At 46.1% G+C, this 22,644-nt stretch overlaps 1 protein-coding gene across 4 annotated transcripts in view; it reads left to right on the top strand.

The window, feature by feature from the left end:
* The first annotated feature begins 8,896 nt into the window (after positions 1–8,896).
* FBXL18 (F-box and leucine rich repeat protein 18) overlaps positions 8,897–22,644 on the top strand; it is a 202,073-nt gene continuing 188,325 nt past the window's right edge. The window contains exon 1 of one of the 4 annotated variants that reach the window (XM_040357112.1): positions 8,897–9,114. In XM_040357112.1, coding sequence (XP_040213046.1) covers positions 9,094–9,114 — 21 coding nt within the window. In that variant the 5' untranslated portion in view covers positions 8,897–9,093. The other 3 variants (XM_040357113.1, XM_040357110.1, XM_040357111.1) reach the window with 3 other exon arrangements.

The raw sequence follows: 22,644 nt of genomic DNA, 5'->3' as shown, positions 1-22,644 counted from the left end.
GAAGAAACACACGCTTATGAAATCACATCCATCAGGACATGTCAACTGGATCACAACTACTACCGATATCAGTGCAGCAGGCGGGGGCTCACACTGAATCCAGATCTCAGGGCAAGGAAGATGGTCCTTCCATGCAACATGCCTGGTATCAAACATCCTGGAGGTCTGGGCAGGTCCTTTTGCATTGCTAGCCCTAGAAATTCGAGGTACAGGCAAACCAGTTCATCTCCGAATGGCCGGCAGGGCTGCGGTGTCTTATAGACACCAACAAGAAGGAACGCGCATCAGTTCCCTGCTGAGGGAGGTGGAAACCATAATCCTTTGGGCAGAAAGGAATCTAAAGACCTAAAAGCAGTCTATCTGCCCCATCATCTCAACTCAAGGGCTGACCACCTGTCTTGGGGGTTTGTTGATTCCAAAGAATGGTCTCTGCACCCGAAGGTTTTCAACTAGATAGTGGACCAGTGGGTCCCCTCAAGCTGGACTCATTTGCAATAGCATTCAATATCAAGCTTTCAAAGTTCATCTCGAGGCTTCTCATCCCCAAGCGGAAGCAGTAGATGCGCTCTCTGCAATCTGGTCTATGCCTTCTCTCCATGGCCTCTCATTCCAAAACTCCTGTTGAGCCTTATGGTAGAAACCATGACGGTGATAGCAGTCCTGCCGCACTGGCCAAGACATCCTTGGTTTCCCACAGCAATGTACCTGAATACCCAGCCTTCAGTCAAGGTTCCAATAATACCTTTCTCCTGTCATAGGTACGTCACACCCATCCAGGTGCCCACAGGTTGGATCTTCACATCTGGCAGATGAAAGGGAAAGGTTTCAATCCCTAGGGTGTCCCAACAAAGTTATCGCAACCCTGCTCAGGACAAGAAAGTCATCCACAAACAGTATATACGATAGGGTTACATAGTTACATAGTTAGTCAGGTTAAGAAAAGACACAAGTCCATCCAATTCAACCACAAATAAGGTGTGGAACAAGTTCTGGGCCTTCATGATTGGCAGAAGCTGCGATCCAGATTCTCCATCATCCTCTCAAATTCTCGAATTCTTGTAGGCAGGCTTAGACCTAAGTCTTGCTTAAGTACACTGAAGGTGCAGGTAACTGGAATTTCAGGGGCAACCAGTTAAAAATGGGCAGAGGATTCATTAATGATCCAATTTTTCAAAGCTGTCAAAGATCCGACCACCAACTAAACAATCTTTTCCACTCGGGACCTTGCTCATCTTAGAGTCCTTAGCCAATCCACCTCTTGCCTCTTCGGAGTCAGCATCACTTTGGAATCTAACCATGCAGCTATCCTTCTTCATAGCCATAATTTCTGGCAGACATGTTTTCAGAGCTCCTAGCTTTAGGAGCGGATTATAATCATATCATATTCTATCCTGACAGAGTGGAACTCAGAACTTTACGAGGATTTAGCCCCGAGGTCACATCATCCTCGAACATGTCAAACTTGGGCACTTACAACATTTTCAGAACAAGACTAAGGTTCTCTTCACGAGCTGGACATTGCCTCCACTTTGAGATGCCATCCGCAGGCTACGGCATCCTTCAGGGACTCTACCAGGTTGTTTATAATTCCCTAAGTCAAAAACAAAGGCATGGAGGCGTCAGCAAGAACGATTGCCTCGTGGACCGTTAGACACTCCACAAGGTGTACAGGGTAAAAGGACTGTGACCTCCTTTGACAGTCTGGGTGCACTCCACCAGAGCGGTTTCTGCCTCGTGGGCGGCAAGAGCGAGTGTGTCAATTGAGGCTATTTGCAGGGCAGCGACTTGGTCGTCCCAACATACGTTTCTGGAAAATTTACAGAGTGGAGCTCTTGCATCGGTGGAGTTCGGCAGACAGGCGGTAAAATAGGCCGTTGCTTCTTCTTTTAAATAATGATAATAATCTCTTTAAAATAAACCTCTAAGCATCATCCCACCCATCTCAGCTAGTTATTTGTCACAGGTATGCTGCCATGGAGGCACCAGGAAAACAGAAAATTGTACCATACTTACCGTAATTTTCTTTTCCTGGTGCCTATCCATGGCAGCATACGCTCCCACCCTCGGTATTCTATATTACGGAGAATGCTGGGGCTGCACTAACCATTTCTTTTATAATATTCACTAGTCCTGAGGGAGGAGCCAAGGTGGAGCTTGTCACAGGTATGCTGCCATGGATAGGCACCAGGAAAAGAAAATTACGGTAAGTATGGTACAATTTTCTGTTTTCTTGGGTTTCCTGGAAGATGCATTTAGACATGTTGAGGTGCTTTTCGGCACATCAAGTGTTTTTTCTGCTAAAATGCCGCTGGTCTTGGACACACTGGCTTTGTTTTTTTTTTTGCTACCTCTAAACACTCCTGCCTCTAAAAGCCTATGTGTGCATAGACACAGTGGGGATGATTTACCAAGCCTTTGCTCCATGACTCAAGCCAGGCGTAAAAGCCATTTTGTCATTTACTAAAGAAATACGCTGCTAGTGCAGTGTATTTCTCTATTTACTATAATGCCTAGTACGTTCAGGAGAGGGCGCATGGTGCGCCTGTATAGACCTGGCGTACGGCATTTAGAAATGTAAATAGAAGGTGTTTGGGCGGGAGTTTATTAGGGGGGGATGTGAGGTGAAGTGGGGTGGTGTAAGTGACATGTGTTTGTTTAAGTTTCTCGGGCCGAATTGAAAGTGACAGTGTTTTTGTGAAATCGAGCGCCGTACGCCGCAAGTAGGAATAAACCTCGGGGAGGTTTATTTGCATACTGCGCATGCGTGCGGGGCAAATACGTCCTTTCACGCACGCCGTCTCACTACTCCCGGAAAATCTTGGTAAATACCAAGCGGCGTAGCAGCCTTTGCGCGGCATGAGTCAGCGCACGTGAAAAGCCAAACTGTTTTCAGCTTGCGCTGACCATGAAGGGGAACTCTGCGGCAAATTTCAAACAAAAAAACGGCGCGAGTTCCCCTCCAGGTGCATACCAGGCTCTTAGGCTTGGTCTGGAACGTAAGGGGGTAAACCCACGCCGAAAAACAGCTTGGGGTTCCCCCCAGATCCAGACCAAGCCCTTATCCCAAGAAGGCAGTCTGGCCGGACAGGAATGGGGGGTGGGGACGAGCGAGTGCCCCCCCCCCTCCTGAGCCGTACCAGAACGCATGCCCTCAACATGGGGGAGTGTGTGCTTTGGGGGAGGGGGGCACTGCCCCCCCACCCCAAAGCACTCTTGTCCCCATGTCGATAGGGACAAGAGCCTCTTTCCGTCAACCCTGGCCGTTGGTTGTCGGGGTATGCGGGCGGGGGGTTATCGGAATCTGGGAGACCCCTTTAAGAAGGTGGCCCCCAGATCCCGGCCCCCCACCCTATGTGAATGAGTATGGGGTACATCGTACCTCTACCCATTCACCTGGGGGAAAAATGTAAAGTAAAAAAACACACCACACAGGTTTTTAAAATAATTTATTAGTCAGCTCCGGGGCCCCCCATTTCTTCTTTAAAGGGTCACTAAAGGAAAAAAAATGTTTTGCTGAAATGACTGTTTACAGGGTATAGAGACATAAAAGTTAACTGATTCCTTTTAAAAATGATTAAAAATAGATGATTAAATTCAATCATATAATGTACCTGCAGTTTCACTTTCGTTTTTAAACTGGTTTCATGTTTCTATGAAGTAAAGAGACCCACAGAACAAAAACAAACAAATCCAGAGCAGTGTTTTGTTTTTAAAACGAATCTGCTTGGTTCTGAGGAGTTTTAGACACACAGCTTGGACCACAGTGAAAAGCTGCCATGAGATTTTTCATAAGGAGCCAGACAAGCAGGAAGTGTGGAGATCACAGCAGAATTACAGCAACTTCAAAGCAAAAACGAACAATGAGGACATGAAACTAGTAATGCAGTAAGGTAAAGGAAGCTATTTAGCTAAAAAAAAAACTTTCCTTTAGTGATCCTTTAAGCTCTTTTAGAAGGGGGGGTGTCTTCTTTCCCGGTCTTCTCTCTTCCACCGGGGCCCTGGCCTTCGCCGATTTCTGCCGGGGGAGGGCGCCATCCCCCGGTGCCTTCCGCCGGGGCCCCCCAACCCCTTTAAGCTCTTTTACATTAGGGGGGGGGGGCATCCGGGCTTCGCCGATTTCTGCTGGGGGACGGCGCCTTCCCCCGGTCTTCTCCAGTGCCCCGGTCTTCCTCGTTTTCTGCCGGGGGTGCGCCAACACCCCCGGTCTTTTCTCTGCTGTCTTGTCGTTGCCTCTTCTGCCTGGCTCCTCCGTGGAGCCCAGGGCTTTCTTCTCTGTTCTTTCTCCTGCCTGTCTCCTCCGCGGAGCCCAGGGCTTTCTTCTATGTACCCTCTTCTGCCTGTCTCCTCCGGGAGCCCACATGACTTCATTGGCTGCACGGCGGAGGGGCTGGGCAGAGGCTGTGCAGGAGTCAGACTCGGCGGCTCGGGATAGGATCTTCTCAGGTATTTCCGGAATTGCGCATTCGCAGTTCTGACCACGAGCCCATCGCGCCATTTTTACTGGCACCTTTCCCTTACTACGGACTTTTACATACAGGGAAAAAGTGCCTTGTTTTAACGAACTGCACGTAATTCTACTTACGGTTGGCAACACTGGGGGGGTGTAGTCTGTCCCCAGAGATTTCACATAGAGCCGCCTATGTTATGGACTAGGGTTGTCCCGATACCGATACCAGTATCGGTATCGGGACCGATACCGAAGAATTTGCGGGAGTACTCGTACTCCCGCAAATACACCCGATACTGAAATAGAATACTTGTTCCCCCCCGCCGCCGCCAACCCGTCACCGCCAACCCGCTGCCGTTAATCAGCGTGCGGGGAACATTACAGCTTTCGTTTGAATAGCTGTATCCCCGCCGTGTATAGACACTCCCCCTTGCGCGGGATTGGACGGATGAACTGTCCAATCCCGCGCATGGGGGAGTGTCTATACGCGGCGGGGATACAGTTATTCAAACGAAAGCTGTAATGTTCCCCGCACGCTGATTAACGGCGGCACGTGCGGCATCATCAAGGTATGTAGGACATGGCTGCATTATGTGGGGGACATGGCTGCATTATGTGGGGGACATGGCTGGAATATGTGGGGGACATGGCTGGAATATGTGGGGGACATGGCTGCATTATGTGGGGGACATGGCTGCATTATGTGGGGGACATGGCTGGAATATGTGGGGGACATGGCTGGAATATGTGGGGGACATGGCTGCAATATGTGGGGGACATGGCTGCAATATGTGGGGGACATGGCTGCATTATGTGGGGGACATGGCTGTAATATGTGGGGGACATGGCTGTAATATGTGGGGGACATGGCTGTAATATGTGGGGGACATGGCTGTAATATGTGGGGGACATGGCTGTAATATGTGGGGGACATGGCTGCATTATGTGGGGGACATGGCTGCATTATGTGGGGGACATGGCTGCATTATGTGGGGGACATGGCTGGAATATGTGGGGGACATGGCTGGAATATGTGGGGGACATGGCTGGAATATGTGGGGGACATGGCTGCATATGGGGGGGACATGGCTGCATATTTGGGGAACATGGCTGCATTTGGGGACACATTTAAAAAAAGTATCGGTATTCGGTATCGGCGAGTACATAAAGAAAAGTATCGGTACTTGTACTCAGTCCTAAAAAAGTGGTATCGGGACAACCCTATTATGGACTACATGTCCCAAGATGCTCTGCTGCTTCTTCAAACTTAATTTTCTCTCTCCTCCTGCCAATGGGGAATCAGGGGAGGGAGCAATTAGGGTGACCTTAACAGTGTGAGTGCCACTTGCACAATGTATGTGAGGAGGGGAGGGAGAGAGAGGGGGAGAAATCCCCTGCAGCTGCTGACAAACTCGCTTTCCTTGCCAGAGAGACTGTCTGTGTGTGTGTCGGTGGCAGCAGTGGAAGGGCTTGGGCCATGGACAGGCTGAGGAGCACCCAGTACATAAAAAAAAAAATATGTGAAATTCAAATTTCCAAATTTTTCCCCAAATTGTCCAATCCCGCGCATGGGGGAGTGTCTATACGCGGCGGGGATACAGTTATTCAAACGAAAGCTGTAATGTTCCCCGCACGCTGATTAACGGCGGCACGTGCGGCATCATCAAGGTATGTAGGACATGGCTGCATTATGTGGGGGACATGGCTGCATTATGTGGGGGACATGGCTGGAATATGTGGGGGACATGGCTGGAATATGTGGGGGACATGGCTGCATTATGTGGGGGACATGGCTGCATTATGTGGGGGACATGGCTGGAATATGTGGGGGACATGGCTGGAATATGTGGGGGACATGGCTGCAATATGTGGGGGACATGGCTGCAATATGTGGGGGACATGGCTGCATTATGTGGGGGACATGGCTGTAATATGTGGGGGACATGGCTGTAATATGTGGGGGACATGGCTGTAATATGTGGGGGACATGGCTGTAATATGTGGGGGACATGGCTGTAATATGGGGGGGACATGGCTGCATTATGGGGGGGACATGGCTGCATTATGTGGGGGACATGGCTGCATTATGTGGGGGACATGGCTGGAATATGTGGGGGACATGGCTGGAATATGTGGGGGACATGGCTGGAATATGTGGGGGACATGGCTGCATATGGGGGGGACATGGCTGCATATTTGGGGAACATGGCTGCATTTGGGGACACATTTAAAAAAAGTATCGGTATTCGGTATCGGCGAGTACATAAAGAAAAGTATCGGTACTTGTACTCAGTCCTAAAAAAGTGGTATCGGGACAACCCTATTATGGACTACATGTCCCAAGATGCTCTGCTGCTTCTTCAAACTTAATTTTCTCTCTCCTCCTGCCAATGGGGAATCAGGGGAGGGAGCAATTAGGGTGACCTTAACAGTGTGAGTGCCACTTGCACAATGTATGTGAGGAGGGGAGGGAGAGAGAGGGGGAGAAATCCCCTGCAGCTGCTGACAAACTCGCTTTCCTTGCCAGAGAGACTGTCTGTGTGTGTGTCGGTGGCAGCAGTGGAAGGGCTTGGGCCATGGACAGGCTGAGGAGCACCCAGTACATAAAAAAAAAAATATGTGAAATTCAAATTTCCAAATTTTTCCCCAAATTTAGCCAAAAAATTACAATTTCAAAAAAAAAATATTTTCAAAGAAATGTAGCAGAATACATTTTGACCTACATTTATATAGTAAAGTCCTTTATTTGCCAAATTTATAACAGAAACAAATATATATTTTTTTCATTTTTTTTTTAAATAATAAACCAAGTGATGATTAAATACCACCAAAAGAAAGCTCTAGTTGTGCTAAAAAAAAAAGTTCTTATGGGTACAGCGTTGCATGACTGCGCAATTGTCATTCAGGCTGGGTTCACGCTATTCCGGTGGCTCTAGTTGTGCTAAAAAAAAAAGTTCTTATGGGTACAGCGTTGCATGACTGCGCAATTGTCATTCAGGCTGGGTTTACGCTATTCCGGTGCGAATTGCAGCTGCATTTTCCTTTGTAAAGAAAAAATGTATTCATTTAGCGATTCCTCTCTGTTGTAGCTGAAGACCAGCTGACCAGGGAGAGACGGGAGGTGTAGGAGGAGGGGGAAGAGAATGCCTGTTCAGAACGGTACACATCTGCGAATCAGATGCGTACCCTTTGAAGATTATGTGCCTGCAATCCGCACCGCACTGCCTAGAAAATGCACACGCATTTTGCGGATGCAACGCACATATTTAAATCATACCCATTGAAAACAACATGTTTTCAAATGTTCTGCGAATTGGATGCGATGTAACTGCATCCAATTCGCATTAGTGTGAACCCAGCCTTAAAGTGTGAGAGTGCTGAAAGCTTACCTCGGTAGGAAGGGGGTGAAAGTGCCTTGTATTAAAGTGGTTAAAGAGGAAGTAAACCAATGGCTTATATGTCCTCTTTTTTCCCCTGCAAAGTAAAAGCATAATGGGCTAGTATGCATCACATACTAGCCCATTATGTGGCACCTATCTGCAAACGAAGCCCGTACTCATCTTCGCCCCTCTTCCTTCCGGGACCATGGCCTCCGGCTCTGTTACTGACCGGAGTCGCATGACGTCACTCCCGTGCCTGCGTGCAGGAGCAGTCTGTCATGGCACTTGCTAGTGAAGAAACGGCACGGAGGTCAGTTTCTTCACAGCGCATACACCATCGACGCACTACAAGGGAAATACCTCCAAAACGGCACATGTTTAGAAGATATTTAGGCTGCTTTCACATTGGGCGGTGGAGCCGCGCTATATCGTCATATTTACCGCGATATTCGGGCGCTAGTGGTAAAGGGTTTTAACCCCCGCTAGCGGCCGAAAAAGGGTTAATACCGCCCGCGTTGCTTTCAATGTGGAAGGCGCGGTATAGGAGCGGTAAACACACCGCTCCAAAGATGCGGCTAGCAGGACTTTTGGAGCGTTCCTGCTACCGCACCGCTTCAGTGTGAAAGCCTTCGGGCTTTCACATTGAAGCCTGCAGGGCATGATTTTTTCATGCGGTATAGCAGCGCTATTTTTAGCGCTGTACCGCATGAAAAACGCCTCAATGTGAAAGGGGCCTTACAGTACCTATAGATAAGCCTTATTATAGGCTTACCTATAGGTACAAGTTGCACAGCAGGGTTTACAACCACTTTAATGGAAGTTTACTGCGTTTACTACGTTTGTTTTTTTTCCCCTACATAAAAATGTGCACCTTGCTTGCTGCGCCTGGGCTGCCATATCAATGAATTCCACCCAGGCGGGCTACACCAGTGTGAACGCATCCTGAAGAAACAATAAAGCATTTCTATGAAGAAAATCTTCTTTTCTCCAAATGACTGAGTGAATATTAATAATCACACTGATAGGTTGTCGGGAATCATTTATTTGGACGACTTCTTCAGAGAAATCAGAGCTTCCCTCCCTTCACCCTCGTGTATAGGCTCCCTTAGTCCCTCCCATTCCAGATGCCGGTCATGTGATCATGACGTCGGCAAAGGTCCTTTAGCTGTGTGAAGCTTGGCATCTATGGGCATGTAGCTGTGTTGGGGGAAGGCAGAGATATAGACGTGCCGTGTATATACAGACCGTGGACACTCCTTATACAGCATGTCTGGCAGCTCATCAGAGGTGAGCGGTGCTCGTCTTCTCACTTCATCATGGAGAAAAGTAGTAGAGCAGATCTCATGCTGTCTTCTATAACAATGAATAGTGACGAGACTGGCATTTCCACAGGGACTTTGTGCTGTCAGGGTGGTGAGCAGTGATAGGGGACAGAGTGCTGTAACCCTAACAGACACGCTTTAGCTTTAATTTAGCAACGCTTAAATGAAACCCTCACTTAATGTGGCTTATATTTTTGGAGGTGGGCACTGCCATGAATGCTTTATTCCTGTTTTGGGGGGCTCCTTTCTCTTGCAGCATCCTATGGAGCCCCCACCACTTGCATGCAAGGACTAGAGTTGTGTCTCCCTACTAAGGTTGAGCTCAGGCGTGTTCGCAAACCGCATGCGTGGAGCCCGCCAGGATGTCGGCACTGCGGATGGCTAATCACAAGCAGTGAGACATTGTCCCCGATGCGCGGAGAACGGGAAATGTCTCACTACGTGTGATTAGCGCTGTGCAGTGCCGACTTCCTGGCGGGCTCCGCACGTGTGGTTTGCGACCATGCCTGAGCTCACCCTTGCTCCCTACACTGTGTGCATCAATAGAAACACACAGCTCTATAGCCTAGAATGGCAAGGCACTGCCCTGCTCCTCCCTTCACAAGCTAACAGACTGACTGCAGACAGTGCTGTTTGTTGATAACCACTAGACCTCTTAAAAATGTACCCCCCTTCATGACCAGGCCATCTTTTTGCTATATGACGCAGCATTACTTTAACTGACATTTGCACAGTCATGCAATGCCGTACATAAATGAAATGTATATACAGTGTAACCTTGGATTATGAGCATAATCCGTTCCAGGAGAATGCTTGTAATCCAAAGCACTCGCATATCAAAGCGAGATTCCCCATAGAAGTCAATGGAAACGAAAATAATTCATTCCACATTGGTTTCAAAGACATGCAATACCGCATGTGGCCAGAGGTGGGGGGGCTCCGGAGAGACTCTGAAATACTCGGAAATCGTCCTGCTGCCCTCGGAACCCCCCCCGTAAAGGCTCGGGGACTGAGTATTTCCGAACAGTTCCAGCGCCCCAGCCAAATGTGGTACTGCACACCGCAGAGACTTGAATCCTGCTTGTTTAGTGAGATAAGGATTAAAAAAATAATAATATTGCTCATTGACTGCATTACTCGCAATCCGAGGTTCCACTGCATTTCTTTTTTCCCCCACGAAGAGAGCTTTCTTTTGGTGGTATCTGATCACCATTGAGTTTTTTTTTTTTGCTCTATAAATGAAAAAAAATATATAAAAATTTAGAAAAGGGAATATCTTTTACTTTCTGCTATAAAACATATCCAATACATTTAAAAGAAATCTTAATTTAGGCCAATATGTATTCTGCTACATATTTTTGGTAAACCCAAAAGGCATATATTAATTGAAGACAATATAACCTTCCGCAAACCAAACTGTGGTATACATACTGGAATTTATTTAAAATTATTATAATAGTAATGGCGTTTAGCAACTTATAGCAGGACTGCAATAGTATAGTGGGCAATCGGACACTTTGTAGGCAGAGTCGAGGAGTCGGAGTCGGGGGAAATTTTGGGTACCTGGAGTCGGAGTCGTCAAACAATACTCCGACTCCGATGTCCCAATTCACAAAAAGTTATAATTAGTGACTTCTCTACTGTAAGAATAAAGACCAATGCATGCAGTGCCTCACGTAACCGCAAAACGAACACGTTAAGTGACCGTGAAGAAGCATGCTTTTCATGTGCTTCACTATATGGCACGCAACGCACAATTAGGAGCTGCAATACTTCTACTTTCCATAGTGTTGTGTTCTGCTTTTACAGGGAACGCATGTTAGAGAACCAGTAAGTGTCCAAATAAAAAAAGAGTTTTATAAAGCACTAAAAGAAGTTGAAAAGTATGATCGCTCATCAAAACGTACTGTTGAAGAAGCCATCCTTGTTTATCCAGAGATCGTTAGTGATGTGGCCAGAATAGTTACTGCAATGCCACCCACCCAAGTCAGTGTCGAAAGATTATTTTCAGCCCTAAAAATAATAAAGTCTGACTTAAAGGAACACTAAAGGTTTGTTTTTTTATCCGATCAATTGATTGCTGTAAGCTAGAGCATTTAAATATCACTTAACTCGCTTAACTCGTTTTTCCTTTTGACCTCCAAAATACAGTAATCCAGGTTTGAAAATGCAATTTCCTGTCTCTCCTCTTCTTGCTTTCCACCAGCATCTGAGCCGTTTTGCATGGTGGAAAGCAGAATGTGCTCACTTCCTCCCTATGACTACAGCCCTGCGTGAAGATGCTCTCTTATCCCTCACAGGCATGGAGGCTAAGCCTAATGGGAACTGTAGTTCCCATTAGGCCGTGATGTAGCAAGAATGAATGCGCACTGCAAACCAGGAAGTAAGTGAGAATAACGATTCAGGAGTGCTGGAGGTGAATAAAACAGCTCGATTTCAACAGGTATCAAACTAGTTATAATGCAAAACATTACTTTTTACTTTATCAGCTACTGTCAGACTTTAATTTAAGAGGAAAATATTTTTGTCTTTACAACCCCTTTAAGAGCCTCTATGAAAGAGGATCTGGCAGAGGCAATTCTCTTCCTTAGAACTCTACATTGAATTGATTTGCATTTGCTAAGCCTATAACTACATTTCAAGATTAATATAACCCATTTCTAGGTTTTACAGATTTTGTTTTTGGTTCATTATAGATAAGCTTTGTTTTTGTTCTAAAACAACCAAATAATGTGGTTTGTATTTTTGAACTGGTAAAGATCCTGTTCCTGATGTTTATGCCTGCTGCTACTATCCAGCCACTTGATTGATTAATATTTTTTTTTTTTATAAAACTTTGTTTTCATTGTGTTTGTCTTTTGCTTAAACTGTGCAATACAGTAGACTGTTGGCTTCCCAGCCAGTAGTCCTGTGGTAGGTTGCGTTTCTTTCCCTCATGGAATGTATAAAATACATTCGCATATTAATACAGAGGAGTCGGAGTCGGAAGTACATAAAACTGAGGAGTCGGAGTCGGAACATTTATCTACCGACTCCACAGCCCTGTTTGTAGGAACCAGTGACACTAAGGCCCCTTTCATATGGGCGCCTGCATTAAAGCGGGGGTTCACCCTATAAAATAAAAAAAACATTTTTTTTTTCTTCTAGTCTAAAATTCGGCATTGTAGCGCGAGCTACAGTATGCCTGTCTTAATTTTTTTATCGCCGTACTCGCAGTGTAATCGCGCTACTATGCCGAATTGTATGCTAAAATGTTGTTCTGCAGGGTGAACCACCGCTTTAAGCGTAATCCGCTTTCTCAGCGGGGGATATCTGCTGAGCAGGCATATGACAGGTCTGTTCCGCTATTCCTGTGCAGAACGGACACACTCCCGCTCTCCTCTATAGGGCAATCGGATGGACCGCCTGTCCGTTTCCATTGGATGCCATCTGATCCACCAAATGGATGGGAAATAGGACCCAATCAGGTCTACCTAAAAAAACTGACAGGCGGACCTAATCGGATGGCCCGTATGAAAGGGGCCTTATACAGTAATCAGTGCTAAAAATATGCACTGCCTCTGTGCTAATGACACTGGCTGGGAAAGGGATTATATGTCTAGGGCGATCAAAGGGTTAAATGTGTGCCTAACCAGTGTTTATGTGTGTACTGTGAGACGCTTTCACTAACGGCTGTGATGAAAAATCCAACACATTCCTGCTGACAGGACAGAGCTCTGTATTGTTTAAATAAACAGAGCTCAGTCCTGTCTTCCTCCTTACCGATCAGTGGGTGCCCGCAGTCATCCATTGGCCGGCACCTGCTGATCGACTTGTGCTGTGACTAATCACAGCCGGCCTGCTCCCTATCCGGAAAAGCAGACTCTCGATAATGTGTGATTCTGTGCAGCCGGCCCGCACTGTAAGAGTAAAGATACAGTGCGTGGTCGGCAAGTGGATAAAGCGACCACTTCAATACCAGGCACCCCCCCCCCCCCCAAGCCAATTTACATTTTTCATCGCTGTCACTTTTTAAATGACAATTGCCTGTTCATGCTACACTGTACCCAAACAAAATTATTATCTTTTTTGCTAAACAAATAAAAAAGATAGAAAATTTTGGAAACAAAATAGTTTTTCTTTGTTTCTGTTGTAAACAAGTATGTTTGTTTTCTCATTTCACTGATGGGCACTGAGGCTGCACTGATAAAGCAGCACTAATAAGAGACACTGGGCACTGAAATGCTGCACTGATGGGTACTTATGGGTGGCACTGGTAGGCGGCACTGATAGGCATTGCTGATGGCACTGGCATATCCCTGGTGGTCCAGGGTGGCATACCTGGTGGTCCTGGGTGGGCATTCGCAGGGGGGCTGCACTGATAAACAATCAGCACAGTCTAGAGCTGGGCGATTTATTAAAATGGACACCGCGCCGGTCCTGAGGAGCTGCGGGCAGGAGTTTTTAGGCGAGGCCGCGGCTTCGGCCTAGTCCGCCTAAAAACTCCTGCCCACAGCTCCTCAGAACCGGCGCGGTGTCCATCAAAAAAATAACAATTTTGATTTAAATCGTAAATCAAGTTTTTTTTTTTTTTTTTTTTAAATAACTCGATTTACAAAACTAATATAATTATTATTATTTTTTTGATGGACACTGCGCCAGTCTTGAGGAGCTGCGGGTAAGTCCGCCTAAAAACTCCTGCCCGCAGCTCCTCAGGACCGGCGCGGTGTCCATAAAAAAAATGGCGGCCTCCTGACAGACGGGGCCTGTGCTAGGGCTGAGAAAAAAATCGATTTGATTTAAAAATCGATTTGGTAGGTCAAATTGATTCATATTTTTTCGTTTGTTTTCTTTGAAACTATGAAAACGATTCTTTTAGATTTTTTTTTCTTTTTCCCCCAGGACCGGCGCTGACACCGTATCGGTCCTGGGGGGAAAAAGAAATCTAAAAAATCTTTTCTCTCTCTTTTTTTTTTTTTTTTTCTTTTTAAAGAATGAATCGATTTGACCTACCAACTCGATTTTTAAGGGCCCTTTCAGACGTCCGCTCCGTTCATCCGCTTATTACAAGTCTGTTTACGGACTTTTAATGGTTCCCTATGGGATAGCGTCCGTTAGTGGATGGAGCATCCGCTAACGTCCGCGACCATCTGCGTCCGTCAGGATCCACTTTTGTGGACGTAAGAAAACCCTATTTTTCTTCCGTCCGGCGAAACGGATCGGATGCAGGCGGACAGACGGTCCGTCTGCATCCGATTCCCCATAGGGGAGAGCGGAGGAGAGACAGGGCGGTCTCTGCACTGTGTGCGGGGACCGCCCTATCTGCCGACAGCTCAGCGGGGATAACGGATGATCCCCGCTGAGCTTTTGCGGACACACGGAGCGGACACAAAAACGGTCCGCTCCGTGTGAAAGGACCCTAAATCAAATCGATTTTTTTTTTTCCCAGCCCTAGCACAGACCCCGCCTGTCAGGAGGCTGCCGATTGCCTCTCCTCTACTTGCATCTGTCAAATGTAAGTGAGAAAAAGGCAATGAACGGCTCTTCCTGTTTACACTGTGATTGGGCACGGCTGGTCACATTGTAAAGAGCCTCCCTCAGAGGCTCTTTGCCGAGATCATATTGAAACAACACACCACCAATCGCCGCGCTTTACCTTGTCCAGTCAGGATAACTGAACCACCGCCCGGCTGTCATTTTGCTATAGGCTGGGCAGGAAGTGGTTCAAGTAGTAATTACGTTTTTTTTTCTATAAAAATAATTAACATGTTATACTTTCCTGCTCTGTGCGATGGTTTTGCACAGAGCCACGATGATTCACCTCTTCCGCTGGCAGGGCTCCTCTTTGGTGAGTGCCACCATAGGAAGCCTGCTTCCTTTGGGGGCACTCATGCGGGCTTGCTTCCGAGCCACCCTGTCTACATCTATTGACACAGACAGGGTCGCTTGGCCCCACCCCCTGCTATGGGGTCTAACATTTGGTTCCGCTAGAACTCGTTACTATTAATGACTGGAAGTTCAGGAAAGCACTGGCATGTGAGAGGACACTTCTCATGCTGTTGATCCTACAGTGATCCTCCCTCAGCCAACCTACCGTTGCCAAACCAGATCATCCAGCTGGCGACCGATCTAGTGCCCACTGTGGAACGAACAGTCTGGCCCGGACATCCAAGATAGCGCCGCCACTGCATCCTTGCTGAAGGGAACTCCGCCAGGAGCTGATAAAATGAAGTACACATGGCCTAAATCGCTCAAGTTCCGGTGGAATCAGGGTAAGGACACCCCAAGAGACATGCTATATTATTCCCAGTATTTGGCAGGGCCGCAGGGAGCAGAGCAGATGGACTTCTCAGTGAGTTCTCATTACCAGCAGTCGGGGGAGCAGGCAGAGGCATCCATCTTAGCAGCTCACCATGAGGCCGAGGGGACAGAGTATGCAGACCTATTGAACTCAATGCCACAAGACCCAGAGGTAGAGGCTCAAGAACAGCCCACACTTGCTGGTATCCTCAAGGTTGTGAATAATTGCACTGCCTCAGTGCACATATTGAAGGATCAATTTGGGGCTCTACTGCTCCAGGATTTACAAAAAAACTCAGTGAGGGAACCATGGTAGTAGGAAGCAGAGTCGGTGATATTGAGGACCAGATACCTCCTATAGCCTGTGACACCAAATCTGCATATCAGATGGCGAGGGAAGCGAATGACAGGGCAGAAGACATGGAGAACCTTCTCAGATGAAACAATGTTCCTACAGTGGGCTTCCCCAAATGTGCAGAGGGAAGAAACCCCAGAGTCTTTATGAAGAATTGGCTTGTAGAAATATTTGGCAAGAATGCTTTCTCGCCCTTTTTTGCGGTAGAAAGGGCCCACATGGTACCACCTCGCCCACCGCAACCGGGGGGGTCCCCCCAGATCAGTACTGGCGAGACTGCTTAAAGGGGTTGTAAAGTTAAAAAAAAAAATCCCCTAAATAGCTTCCTTTACCTTAGTGCAGTCCTCCTTCACTTACCTCATCCTTCCATTTTGCTTTTAAATGTTCTTATTTCTTCTGAGAAATCCTCTCTTCCTGTTCTTCTGTCTGTAACTCTGCCCTGTTGGCAGTTCATACTGAACTATGGGGTTAATTTTCCTTCCTGGTTTGTTTTTTTTAAATAACAAACATGTCATACTTACCTCCACTGTGCAGCTCGTTTTGCGCAGAGTGGCCCCGATCCTTCTCTTCTGGGGCGCGCTCCCGGTTTCAGCATTTGCGTCCATCTATCCAATCAAGAGTCGGGAACCCAAAGCAGAGAGGGAGAGCGTGTCTCTGCTGTGGGAATTACAGGGCTCAGGTAAATAAAAAGGCGGGGGGGGGGGGGTGGTGTTATAGGGGGCCGGTCACTGCCAGAAGTTTTTTCACCTTGATGCATTGTTGCTCCTGTTTTTATTATGGACATTTCTCCCCCAATGGCTAAGATCCCAGGATTGTCCTGAAATATCAGAAGCATTCATTCTCCATAAACGTACTATGAGTTTTATGTGTCTTACCAAATTTTAACCCTGCTGTTTTTTGCCTTCAAGAGACTCATTTGACTGTAGACTCTGTGTTTGAGATATTCCTGGGTAGGAAAAGCCTATCACTCAATGCATACATCTAGGGCTGCAACTAACGATTATTTTCATATTCGATTAGTTGGTCGATTTTATTGTTTCGATTAATCGGATAATCTTAAAAAAAAAAAAAGTGTGGTGTACAATTTAGTTAATATGTAAATAATAATAAAAAGGCAATTTATTCTTAAATATCCATATGCAGTGGTAAATATAAATAACCAACTACAGTATTGTAATGCCTTTTATTACCTCCACTTTCTCTGGGTTCAGATGCTGATCTTTCCTGCACAGAGTCTTTAAAGTTTTTTTTGTTTAAACAAACTTGCTATAGTTGCCTGCTCTGTGTAATGGTTTTGTACAGAGCAGCCCAGATCCTCCACTTCTGGGGTCCCTCACCGATGCTTCTGGCTCCTCCAGCCTTTAGAGTGCCTCAATAGCAAGCTGCAAAGTATAGTATAGAGCGCCCGCTATAGCAAGGTTTAAAAAAAAAAAAAAAAGGCATTGCTCCTCACACTTGCACATTCACAAATTCTCAGGCACTTAGTGACATGTATGGATGGTGTACTGATCTGTATGTGTGCTTCCTGATATGAAAACGAGTAATGTATTCTATATGCAGGCCAACTAATCAATTGGCCGATTATTCGATTATGAAAATAGTTGACAACTATTTTTATAATCGATTAGTTGTTTCAGCCCTACATACATCCTACTCTTGAGGGGTTAGCGTGTTGATACAGAACGCTCTAGACTTCCAAGAGTACGATAATAAAATTTACTCTAAAGGGTGATATTTTTTTCTCCATTGTCGTTTTGGCACTTTTAAATGTGTACTAGCATGTGTTTATATCCTTTGCAGCAGTGGTGCTACAGCTTTTGCTCTCTTACCTCGATTGGAAGGCCCGAGATACCATTGCTTGTAATTGGTGATTTCAAATGTTGTTTGAATCCTGCTCCTCAGCCCTCTCCGGGGGTACTCCCTAGGTGAGGTTGATGCAAGAGGTGGGCTGGGTGGATATCTGGCAAATCCATAATCCAATACAAAAAAAAAAAAAAATCCTGCTTTTTAAAATCTCATGGTACCTTATGTAGGATAGACCTTGGTCCCTCTTCCTCTTTTCACTCCTGTCATACACTGCCTTCCCAGTGCCTGGTAATGCGATGTCACGCTGTGTGTCAGAGCTGGATCTGAATCGCCGTGCAGCCACTGTAACGATGTCCTGCCTCCTACACCACCTCTTGTGATAGACGGCACTCAGATCCAATGCTAGGAATCATTGTGCCGTGTGTCATAGGAGGCGGGACATGGTTACAGCGGCTGCACGGCGATCCAGCTCTGACACACAACGTGACATCGCATTATCAGGCACTGATAGTCTGTACATGATGGGCACTGGTAGGCTGCATTTCATGGGCACTGGTAGGCTGTACATTATGGGCACTGGCAGGCTGCATGGCATGGGCACTGGCAGGCTGCTGGGCACTGATGAGGCACAGGCAGGCTGCAAATGATGGGCAGTGGTAGGCTGCTGGGCACTGGCAGGCTGCATTTGATGGACACTGGTGAGACTGCATTGATCTCCTGTACCACGTTTGCAGTCTCTGACCATCTCCTGTACCACATCTACAGTCTCTGACCATCTCCTGCATCATATCTGCTAGAGGTGCACCGCGTGGAAATTTTGCTAATACTATTAGCAATGTGTTATTTAAAAATGTATACGTTTTATTTCAAATATTAAAATATATAAAAATACAAATATTTTTAAAAAACGGTAATATTCGGTATCCGTTTCGGCACCAAAAAAAACATTCGGTGCACCCCTAGTCTCCAGCTGACGATGTAGGATGTAGGGCCCTGCTATCAGACGCTACAAAAGCTTTTGACAGCATAGACTGGACATATTTGTGGGCAGTATTAGAGAAATTTGGGTTCGGACCAAATTTTATATCATGGGTATGCCTTTTCTACAGCCAACTGCAGGCAGCTGTTGGGGCTTTTGGTAAAATGTCACATACGCTCAATTTGCAGAGGGGTTCTAGGCAAGGTTGCCCGTTGTCTCCCCTCCTCTTTGCCTTTGCGATTGAGCCTTTGTTGATTAGGTCTAACCTAGATATTGTCAGGTTCTGCTATTGTGCCATGCAGGAGAAGTTGATGTGCGACACTCTGCTTATGTTGGGTGACGCAGATGCCTCCTTGAAGGCAGCTATGGCCACTATTACTGATTTCAGTGGATTTTCTGGACTCCACATAAATTGGTCAACGTCTGCGTTGCTACTGTTGGATGGAAATGCCACGCAAACTGTTGCCTCTGCCTGCCCTATATCCATTACCACCTAATTTAAATATTTAGGAATTCAAATTCCTTCCTATCCTTGGGATTTTTGTTGACTTGAATATTTCACCCCTTCTCCAGCGGTTTAGGGATGAAGGTGAATCTAATCAAGATACTTATGCCACAGCCTCTTTACTTCCAACATAATGCCCCCCATGGTAATTCCTTTGAATTATCCAGAATTAAGTTCGAACACTTACAAAGGCCCAAAGATGACGGTAGGTTGGCTCTGCCCAACCCATGGTTGTACTATTTGGTGGCGCAGCTGCAACACACTGGTGGCACTATGCAGGCACACAGGGTGTCAGATGGCCAGGGCGATGCAGCTCCTCCAGGTGCTGATGCTGACACTACTCATAGGGGTCCAATTCCACAGGCACTGGAAGCTCAGGCTTTCAGAAAACCTCACAAACGATATCTGACATATAACCTCAATCAGAAAGTGTGGAACAAAATACCTTCAAAAGGTAGTTGGATATACTGCATTAGTCCATATAGCTAAATTAACAATTTACGAGTTGCTCTAAACTACAGTCTGAAGCAAATGGAAGGAATATGCGGTGACGCAATCTTATGTTTCCAATAGTTTTTATTAAAGTTTTGCAATACAAGGTACACAAATTTCATCCCTTTCATTGTGCAGTATACAACATATTTAGGAGTCATACATTGACTATTTAAAAGACTTGAGGAATCCACCTCGTATAGCAATACATCGTAATCACTTCCTAATGTTGACTGTAACACATCTGCTCAATTAAGTATGGTACATGTACCTGTCTCAACCAAGATTCTTAAAACTGGACACAATCCATGGCCCTGGCGTATGTTCCACCCACTGGGAAGAACAGCTTCCCATCTGACGAGTCTGGTCTCCTGTCGCGCGAGTGTCTTCCTCCATAGCCCAAGTAGGCAATGGTCCGCTGAGGGTGAGTGAGAGAAAACAACTTAACAACAAATATTGAAACCCAATAAGTAGACATTTTTAAAAGATGAGGGGGGGAACAAAGTGGAGAAAAAGTGTAGAGGAAAGGGCAGAGAAGGGGAGTTTCATGAATTAAAAAAATAACATGATAAAAGATGATGTTACTCCAAGTAATAGATACCCTAACATGTCATGCTTTAAAATTGCACACACTCATGGAATGGCGCCAAACTTTGTTACTTAAAAATCTCCATAGGCGACCCTTTGAAAAATTTTACTGGTTACCAGTTTAAAGTTACAGAGGAGTTCTAAAGCACGCGGCGATACCTTGCATATGTGGTTTGAACCAGGGCTGTGGAGTCGGTAGATAAATGTTCCGACTCCGACTCCTCAGTTTTATGTACTTCCGACTCCGACTCCTCGACTCCAACTCCTCTGTATTAATATGCAAATGTATTTTATACATTCCTTGAGGGAAAGAAACGCAACCTACCACCAGTGTCATCTTAAGAGCATTATAGGCCCCCGGGCAATACAGTGCACTGGGGCCCTGTCTACACAATCACACACATTTTTTACTGCCACTGCAAAAAAAGTACCTAAAATTACAGTTTTCAGTGCCCAACAATGCAAATGTCAGTATTTAAACTATAAACATATAGCTAGTGCTATTAGAAATGTGTTTAAGTTAAACAAAAGTAAAAAAAAAAAAATGTCTTCATTGACATGAAGGTCAGGTTACTATAACCCAGCCAGCACAGAGTTTCCTCTTACATCAGAGTCTGCAGGATTCCCCCTTACAGTGAAAGGGAACTCTTATGTAAAGGGGAACGCTGCAGATCATGATCTAAGGGGGGAACTCTGATGTGGAGGGGGGCTATGGTGACCAGAGACAACCTTATATCAGAGTCCACTGCTTTCTCTTTCCCACTTACATCAGGGTCCGCAGACTGAGTTCCCCCTTGCATTGTAAGGGGGAATCCTGCAGACTCTGATGTGGGGGGTACTCTGGTGACCAGAGACCACCTTCCTTAGATTAAATACACTAAGGTAAGGGGGGGTCACTAATATAGGAGGGGGAACCTTTATATCAGTGCCCCCTTACATTTTTGCATTCACTCCCCCCTTACATCAGCAACCCCCCACACTCGTGGAGGACTGGATCTTCTCTGTGATTTCCGCGAACTGGGCATGGGCAGTTCTAACCCGTCACTCTCCATAATTTTTTACTGGGGTTGCTGGGCAGCCGGTGGGGCCCCCCAGGCAAGCGGGGCCCCCGGGCAACTTCCCAGCGTGCCCAATGGAAAAGATGGCCCTGCCTACCACAGGACTACTGGCTGGGAAGCCAACAGTCTACTGTATTGCACAGTTTAAGCAAAAGACAAACACAATGAAAACAAAGTTTTATAAAAAAAAAAATATGAATCAATCAAGTGGCTGGATAGTAGCAGCAGGCATAAACATCAGGAACAGGATCTTTACCAGTTCAAAAATACAAACCACATTATTTGGTTGTTTTAGAACAAAAACAAAGCTTATCTATAATGAACCAAAAACAAAATCTGTAAAACCTAGAAATGGTTTATATTAATCTTGAAATGTAGTTGTAGGCTTAGCAAATGCAAATCAATTCAATGTAGAGTTCTAAGGAAGAGAATTGCCTCTGCCAGATCCTCTTTCATAGAGGCTCTTAAGTCAGACTTGATTATTTTTAGGGCTGAAAATAATCTTTCGACACTGACTTGGGTGGGTGGCATTGCAGTAACTATTCTGGCCACATCACTAACGATCTCTGATAAACAAGGATGGCTTCTTCAACAGTAAGTTTTGATTAGCGATCATACTTTTCAACTTTTCTTTTAGTGCTTTATAAAACTCCTGTTGGAATTTTTTTTTTAATTCCAATCTAAATTTAGTAGGAGTCGGAGTCGGTGCATTGTTTGCCGACTCCGACTCCAGGTACCCAAAATTTCCCCCGACTCCGACTCCTCGACTCCGACTCCACAGCCCTGGTTTGAACGGCGTTTACATACGTGGGCGAGACTTACGTGTGCATGCGCTTCTGAGCGCGAGCTACCGGGACAGGGGCGTTTTTAATTTTTTTTTATTTTTTGTAATCCTTTTTTTTTTTTTTTTTACACTTCTTTTTTTTTGATCACTAAGACCCCACATCTCTCCTCCAGGCTGGAAAGCATGAGATTGTGAAAAATAATTCACCAATCTCATGCTTACTAGCCGCAATCGTTTACTTCCGGGTACCCGGGCGTGACGTCATCACATCGCGCCCGGGCCTCCGACGGTCATAGAGATGACAGGTGACCATCTGGTCACCAGTCATCTCTATGCTTCCCATTCGGTGCTGGACGATTCTTTCTCCGGGCCCCCGATGGCAAGGGAGAGCCCGGAGAAGCACCGGATTGCGGCGAGAGGGTGTCCCCTCCCGCCGCCTATAAGAACGATCAAGCGGCGGAACCGCTGCTTTGATCGTTCTTATGGTGCGCAGAATCACCACCGGAAAACAATGATATCTGATGCCTCTAGCTGCAGGCATCATTCAGATATCCCCTCACAAAGCCCAGGACGTCATATGACGTCCACCTGGGATGGGAGATCACCTCTGTGGATGCCATATGATTATGGGCCGGTAAGGAAGTGGTTA

This window comes from Rana temporaria, chromosome 6, assembly GCF_905171775.1.
Source record: "Rana temporaria chromosome 6, aRanTem1.1, whole genome shotgun sequence".
Taxonomy (NCBI): Eukaryota; Metazoa; Chordata; class Amphibia; order Anura; family Ranidae; genus Rana; species Rana temporaria.
Note: the sequence above shows the minus strand (reverse complement) of the source record. Positions and strands in the feature narration are given on the sequence as shown.